The following is an 8,394-nucleotide window of genomic DNA, read 5'->3' on the forward strand; positions in this document are numbered from 1 at the left end:
AGTGTCATGAAGGCATAAAGCAGGACACGTGTTTCCTGCGCAGTGGAACCCTCCATTGTGCGGAGGCAGCCCCGGGCCCCTCAGGCCCCTGAGCTGGCCAGGCGCAGGGTCTCGGGGACACCGAGACACCCGGGCACCGGGAAGCGGCGAGCGCTGACGTACGGTGACGTCACTCGGCCGCGCCAGCCAATCGCGGGCGGCCCCAGTCCTGGGCCCGGCGGTGGCCCGCGGCCTGCGGGCGGCGCTGTGGCCCGTTGGGCGGCCCCACGGAGCCGCCATAGCCTCCCGCCTCCCGCGACCCAACGTCTCCGCCGCCGGCCTCGCGCCGCCGCCATGGCCGACGTGGAAGACGGCGAGGAACCCTGCGCCCTGTCCTCTCACTCCGGGAGCGCAGGATCCAAGTCGGGAGGCGACAAAATGTTCTCTCTCAAGAAGTGGAACGCAGTGGCCATGTGGAGCTGGGACGTGGAGTGCGATACGTGCGCCATCTGTAGGGTCCAGGTGATGGGTAAGCGCTGCACGCGAGGCCCGGGCCGCGCTGCGGCCTCCGCGGGCCCGGCTCCGGGCGAGGGGGGACAGACCGAGCCTCGGAGAGACTGTACCGGGAGGAGTGGGGGCGGGGTCGCCCTGCCCCGGTGCCCAGGGACCGCGGGCCACGCCCGAGCTGCCGCCGGTCAGAGGGCTGCGGCCGCCGCCAGGGGCCGTGGGGTCGTTCAGCAGGCGCCCAGCGCCGGGGACTGGTATTCTGGGGAGAGAAACGGGTGGTAAGCAGTGCAGTTAAACAAGGTAATTTCAGGTAATGATGGGTGTGATCACGACAATAAAAGTAGGCGATTTGATGGGAGCTGGGAGGAACCACTTCGGTTTGTGTGGCCAGCCACGGCACCCTTTTCAAAAAGCAGATCGCAGAGAGGTCAGGGTCAAGGCCCTGAGTCAGTGGGTCACTAAAGTGGTTCTGGTCACACACAACAAAGCGATGCTCTGGAGTCATCTTCCACAAAAACGACCCCTAGTCGTGCTCTGGAGAGGCGCAGGGAAGAAAAATGTTGCTAGCCGTTGCCTTTCTGGACGGGCTACTGTTCTGCTGCTTTTAAAGCTGGATGATTCGAGACTGGTCAGATAGCACTCGCTTGGCTTGAACGGGAAGAATGTAAGCCCTTTATTCAGAATCATAAAACTTCATCTCCTTCCTGGTCCCTTCCTATCATAGGATGCCATTTCTTGGAGAAGACAGTGCCCTGAAGTCAGACCTTCATGGAAAACCCTCTTTTACAAATAACTGTTACTTCTTTCTACGATATTTTTAATAAAAATATTGGACCAAGTGAAACCTCTCAGAACAGCTTCATCTCGTTATGTTTTATATGGTTTCTGTTTTAAGATCTCCGACCACCTTGAAAAAGAGGTGCTCTTGAAATGCACGTTATGTTTTTAAATAGGGCGTTTAAAACTCCTGCATTTAAGAGCATCTTAAATGTTTCTTGAAGGTAGTTGGAGAACACTGAGGTTTCTATAGTTTGAAAACTTTGTGTCTTGCACTGAAAAATGAGAGAACTGGAGAAAATAACTTAAAAATTGCTCTCCCTTCTTGAGGAATGAAAATTCAAACCTACCAGCATCAAGCGATTTCTCAATTTACTGTCTCTGTAGTATGCTCTTATGCTTTTTATTCATAAGGATTTGTTTTAAAGAGAATTTACAACCATGGGATTCAAACATTTTTTATTTTTTACTTTTAAAAGAACTTGATTTCAGATGTGATCCGCTTATATTGCGTATCAAGTTTTAAAAGTACCTAGTTTATTGGCCTGCAATACAGCTCCCTTGTCCTTCCCCTTTCTTAAAAACTAGAATCATAATTTCCAGTTTGAGTGACATTTTTAACTTATCCAGGCGATTTTTGTTCTTTTGTAAGGCAAACTGTTAAAAATTTTATCCCCTAAATTTCCTTTAGTTTAAAAAAAAGAATTTCCTAAAGGAGCATTTTATTTTTCTCCCCAAAGAAAAATTTTAAAATAGTAAACAGAAATGCAAAATTTAAAATAATGGTTGCAATTTTACAAGAAATAAACTTTCCTGGGATATTTAAAGTAAGTCCAAGTATGGGCTGTAAATGACTCACGGTTCACATTAACTTTCTAATTATAGCAAGTATTCTGCTACTGTGGATTAATGTTGCAGATTTACAACAGCTGTGCTTTGGGTTCAGGAAAGTGTTCTGGCCTAGACCTCTGTATTTTGTTTATGAGGTGTTAAAATCCACTTAGTGGTCAGGTGACAGCAGAAGGAAGTTTGTTTTTTAGCATTATTCTGAAAGGTGTTACTATACTCTTTAGAAATGTGCTGTTATAGATATTAGGAACATCATCAAAAGAAAATGTTTTCTTTTATCTGCAACGTTAGTCATTTTTATCCATTTAGGTCAGTTTTTGATAATCTAAATCAAAGCTATAAGCATAATTCAGAGACTTCTAGATTATACAAAGAGCCCACTTAATCCCATGTCCTTTATATTTGGAATTCATCTCATACGCCTAAATGATTGGTTGTGACTTCTGGATCTAAGATTTGCCTGTCAGCCCATTCTGATGTAGTTGACACTCTCTCCCTGGGTTTCCGCTCTCCCCGCCCCCCCTTCATTCTGAAAGCAGCAGATGGCACAGCGAGCAAGCACTGGTGAGGAAGAGGCGACCAGGTTTGCTAGTGCTGTCAAGTTACGAAGAGCCAGAGTAGCCTTCCACAGCTGTATGTTAACGTGGACGTTTGAGATAACTTTTTGGAGCCTTGTTTTCCTCATTTGTAAAAGAGACAGTTGGGATCGTGAGCTCTAATTCTGTGATTACACAGAACCAGAGCCATGTCTTCAGCCTTATATCGTGATCCTTATGATATTTAGTTGTTTGCCTATCTACCTCGCCGTTTACTGGTGAGACCAGGGACCCAGACTTGATCATTTTGGTGTCCGCAGTGCCTTACTCTTTGCACAGAGTAGATACTCAGTAACTGTGGAATTGAAGAAGGCCTCAGGAGGCGGGGGTTGTTTTTAATCCACGCTGAAGAGGCCAGGGTGGTGTGTTTTCTTAAGGGTGAGAGCATGCAGAGAGGAGCAAACAAATGCCTGAGCATGATGCAGTGTAAGAAGAGAAGCAGGCTTCAGCTCCACCGTGCTTCTATTTTTACAGAATTATTTTCCTCCAATTTATGTTAAAAACTATTTTTTTCTGTTGGTTTGAACTTCCTTTTACCCAACTTTGACTCCTTTCAGCTAGTGAATGAGTCCATTTCATTGGTTCCTAAAATATTCTATATTACCTCCTTCATCAAACAAATAGTAGTACAGATTCAATTGTGAAAACTTCTAGTATCCCCTTTTGGTTCCCATTCCTCATGTTTTCTCCCAAGTAACTTATTAAAATATTTTACTGTTGTTGGGTAAATGCTTTGGGCTCAGACTTATTTATAAAGGGAGCATTTCCTTAAAAAGAAAAAAAGAGAACCTAGTATTTAGGAGTTTTTTACATTTAATTTTTATAGAGATTATACAGTCACATAACTTAAGAACTTGAGAAAGTACACAGTGAAAACTCCTTCGCATTCCATCCCCTCCCAGGTAAACTTTATTATTAGTTTCTTGGATATCCTTCTAGAGTTTCTATCTATGTGTAAGCAAATACCAATATATGTGCATGGCTTATTTAAAAGGATGTCTTGAAAATAAACTACTCATAAGGTTGATCTGTGTGAACATGCCCAGTGAGCTTATAACTCCTAATATAGTGGAGTATAGCATATTTTTCTCTGGTGGTTACATCCAAGTTCTTTTCATCAGAGCTTGTAAAAATAGAGGGTCAGTAACCCTTGTGAAATTGCTCGTGGTCATAAGTAAATTAGTAGAGTGCCTTGTACTTTATTCATCTTTAAGCACTTATGTTCAGATGAGGAATTAATAGTATGAGTCTTTTAATCTACATCTCTAACCCTTTGGGCCTTTATTTGACTTTGAAGTGTATGGGTTTTAAAAATTGCATTCTGAGCATCAGAATGAGAATTGCTATTTGTTTACTTTTAGATGCCTGTCTTAGATGTCAAGCTGAAAACAAACAAGAGGATTGTGTTGGTATGTTGTAATCTTGTTCTCTTGCTTTTTCAACTGAAGGTTTTCTCTCAGTGGGGATGTTTGAATTTGCAATTAAGATTGACTTTATCAATACACAAAAATAAACTGTAAAGCAGTGATCCATTGTTAATATAAAATGTGTTGGTTCTCAAATGGTCTTAATAGAATTAATCTGTAAGTCCTTCAATTGCTTTAATTGAGGAGAATTGGTTATATATTCTAGACATGGACATGGTAAACATTTTGATAATCAAAAAAGAAATAATTCTTTTCTATTAAGAAAAGTATAAAATAAGGAATTTGCCAAAACATTCTTCAAGTTTTGAGTATGTTACAGGTTAGTTTTGGTCAGTCAGGATTTTATTCTAACAAAGCATTTCAGTATTCAATATTCTTTTATGATCCGGTATTTAACTTTTCTACCAAGGTAAAAACAATTCTAAATCTCAAGATTTTTTTGGATGTAGTTTATAGATAGAAGTTTGTTAAATTTTACTTACATCTGGGACTACAGAAGTTGTCTTAGGCCAAATATTTAAGCAACTCAAAGGTTTTTACGTCCCAGTTCTTGAGGTCATCACTTCTACATTGCTATATAAAAGTGTTTAAAGATTTTCCTGAAATGAAAGGTTACCTTTGTGTTTGTGTGGTTTACATACAGCTTCTTAATGATTTATGTAGTTTTGATCAAATCCTGTTTCTTCCTCCCAAAAGACTTAGATTGAGTCCCCTAGCTTCCTACTCCTACAACCAATTTTCACAAAAAGGTTTGTCTCATGTTTTTTTTTCCTATTTCTTTTATTGTTCTGTTATAGCTCAGTTGGTCAAGCAAGGGGTAAATGAAGCCCATGTTTGAGATTGTATCCCAGATTATGGGTGATTTCCCTTGGTTAAAATTTTTTCTTCGATTCTGTTTGTTTTAAAAATATTCATTTGGGAATTGTGAGGTGTAGGCCAGCTTTCTTTGATCACAGAGAGACCCTTTTCTTGAAAGAGACCTCTCTTTCAAAGCCAGCCACTTTGAAAATTCCATTCTGTTTGTCACGTGAGGAATTGCACTGCCTGTGGATGACTTAACACAGATCCTCACCACTTCCAGAAAACAACTCATTAGAGGTACAACTAATAATGTTTAGAAGCATGTCACCTGTTTATAATAGCCTGCTATGAGCTAAAAACATTTAAAATTCATTATATCTTGCTAAATAAAAATCAGGAGGACATTTTTCAGTAAAATAAAGCCCCAGAGGGCTCCAGGGTCAGTGCCTGACTGAGGTAGTCTGGGATCTAAGGAAGACTCAAGTCTTTTAATCTCCTAACTTGAGAAAGACACCATGTGGAGCTATGTAGGAACTGGGGGCCACCACAGCACCCACAGATTCTAAACAGTGATGGAAAGTTCCCAAGCACAGTGGTTTATCTCATTTCGTAAGTGTAATTTACATATGTAAGGTTCCATTTCTTATAGCTAGAAAAAATTATTTTGACCAGTTAATAACCATCTTTATTCAAGATTATGAACCCTAATTATTACATAATCTAAAATAAGCTAGAATTTTGAGCTCGGTAGTTTAAATTGAAATATGTAATGTCAGATATTCTTTTTTTTCTTTCAGTCGTCTGGGGAGAATGTAATCATTCCTTCCATAACTGCTGCATGTCCCTGTGGGTGAAACAGAACAATCGCTGCCCTCTCTGCCAGCAGGACTGGGTGGTCCAAAGAATCGGCAAATGAGAGCAGTGGAAGGTGTCCTTTGTACAGTTGTTTGGAGCCCTGGTGGATCTTGTTATCAGGTGCCCTACAAAGGCTAGAACTCTCCAGGGGACTAATTCTTTGAATCGGAGGCGGTGGATCTGCGGTCTTTTGGGACTCATCAGGCACGGGTTAGCCTTTTTCAGTTTTATTTTCAGAAATTCTCTACAGTTAAGAAGATAATTTATTCAAGATGGTCTTTCCTACCTCTGTGGTATGTGTCTCACACACTGCTTATAAGTGCTATAAAGGAGAGAACTATAAATTGAACGACGTTTATAATTTACCTACTGATAGCCAAGGAGCTACGGAAGCAGTTCCGTTCAGAAGAGAACTTTTTGTATGCTTATGGTTGATCAGTTAAAAAAAAAAACCAATATTATAGTAACAAATAAAGTGCAGTTGAAAACCCAACTCTTATCCTTAATCTGTTCCTAATATTTATTTTTGGCAGGGAGGGGGATGATTCATGAAATCTTTATTTGATATAATGAGAATTTTAAGTTTAGACCAGTGAACAGGGTAAATAAAATTTAACCTTTGGTTGTATGAGATTTCAGTTGTCTTCTACGTTATCATCCTCTATCTCTGACTCATCAAGAAAACCTAGATCTGCACTCACCTCACTGTTCAATTACTGAGTGGTAAAGGACAGAAGTATTTTCAAGTTCTGGTCATATTGCGTTGTAATTTAACTGTGTTTTAGGTGGAACGTTAATGAGGGGAAAATGTTTACCATTGTAGCATTGGATCAAAAAGTTTATTTTATCACACGATGTTTTAATAAACGGTTTATTCTGTTTACCTCATTTGAGTTGTCATTATTGCAATTTTATGCACAACCTTCAACTTAATAAGCTAATTTGTCAGGTGAATGCTTTTGTTTAATTTGAAAAAATATTCATTTGCTCTTTCATTGGTAATAATAAAATTTTAACTTTATTTCCTAGAAACATAAGTGTAAGAAAATACTTAAATTTTATCAAACCAACTCACATTCAGTGGAAGTTATCTTGGAACAATTTATGAACCACAATTTATGAACCCATGAATTTTTCCATAATAGAGGCTACTGCTATGCATTTAAGAAACCAAAATCTTAACCATTCACTTCTGCAGTTTCAGAGTTTGCCAACCTGAATCTCTTTGAATCTAAGGAATGTGGATACATAAAAGAATATTAAAAATATAATAATTAAAATAAAAATTAGAATTCTGAATGCCTTCACCTTGCCTATTTCTTAATGAGATTTCTTGTAGATTTTGCTTTATTATCTTTTTTTCACAATTATCTACTGAAAGATCACAGCATGCAAATATGTTTGGACCATTTGAATGTGTTTCTTGTGCAGTAAGCTGTTTTAGCAGCTCTTTATTCTTTCTAAAAGGTTGTGCTATAAAATGTGAACTAAATATTTGGCTTTGCAATGAAGAGAAATAGAATGTTGAGTTATTTCTGTCACTATGACAGTATGTAAATGAAATGTAAAGGATGGTGGTAATAAGTTGATTTTCCACACGGCAAAACTGCAGGCCCACCGCCTAACAAAGCTCTGTTTCTATTACACATCAGCATCTGAGGGTAGAAGAGGAGGAGGGACTGGGACAAAGCAGCACTGATCCTACCCAACCTGGGATGATGTCAGCTCATTTGCATAGCCATCTGAAAGTTCAGTACACGTTTCATCAGAAAGAACACGCTGTGACATTTATGAATTCCGATGCAAAGGTTAAGCATTGAATAGGTTTTTCTTTCCGTTTGATTAAACAATGTTGAATTTTACTTCACTAGTGTATTGGAAACACATTTGTCATCTTTGGCTATATAACTTTCCATCTATGCAAGTTGCATTCTTGTATTAACAGCTGACATCTAAGTAAATCTCACCCTACCAAACCCATTACTTCCTTTTTATAAAAAAAAAGTCCCCTTTACTATCCTGAAGTGAAATTCATAAATATATCTCCACACATAATTAAAATGTATACAATAATAATTGTAATATAAAGTAGAAATAAAAGGAAAGTAATTTATAATTCATTTCTTTTTCAGTATGTAAATGCTTGAGCGCAGTTACACCAGAAGGCATAATGAAGTAGGCTGATGAGTGCGTGCATGTGTGTGTGTGCGTGTGTGTGTAGTGTGTGTAATCACTACACGAAGACAGCAACAATGTAGACTATTGTGACTCAGAAACATGAGGAACATTTCCATTGATAAGACTTTTTTCCCTCGGAATGGTGAACTGTGCTAGTAAAGTTCTGAACAACACAAATTTACAATCTTGATTTGCAATTTAGTTGCATATTTGGAAACCTCGATGGATTTTAAAGCGATGCGAAAATGTACTTTGTGTTTGTATGGAAAAAGAAGTTGGGTTCTAGGCTCAGATAATAATAAACAGACTTTCTACTACACGAATGAACCTTCGAAAGTCACTCAGGATGCCGAACCGTGTTTCTTCATGTGAGACTGTCTCACACGTTACAAGACACCAGAATTCCCTGGCCTCCACCCACCAAA

The 8,394-nt window shown here is 39.5% G+C and overlaps 1 protein-coding gene across 2 annotated transcripts; it reads left to right on the forward strand.

Annotated features, from left to right (window-relative positions):
* The first annotated feature begins 333 nt into the window (after window positions 1–333).
* Window positions 334–6,679, forward strand: RNF7 (ring finger protein 7). 2 transcript variants are annotated; one of them, XM_007188064.2, is made up of 3 exons: window positions 334–508; window positions 4,070–4,117; window positions 5,734–6,679. In XM_007188064.2, exons 1-3 carry the CDS (start codon window positions 334–336, stop codon window positions 5,850–5,852), a joined length of 342 nt encoding a protein of 113 aa, XP_007188126.1. In that variant the 3' UTR covers window positions 5,853–6,679. The 2 variants fall into 2 exon arrangements, with proteins under 2 accessions (XP_007188126.1, XP_007188127.1); XM_007188065.3 differs by having other exon boundaries at window positions 334–501; window positions 5,734–5,790.
* Window positions 6,680–8,394: the final 1,715 nt, after the last annotated feature.

Source organism: Balaenoptera acutorostrata, chromosome 4, assembly GCF_949987535.1.
Source record: "Balaenoptera acutorostrata chromosome 4, mBalAcu1.1, whole genome shotgun sequence".
In the NCBI taxonomy this organism is placed as follows: Eukaryota; Metazoa; Chordata; class Mammalia; order Artiodactyla; family Balaenopteridae; genus Balaenoptera; species Balaenoptera acutorostrata.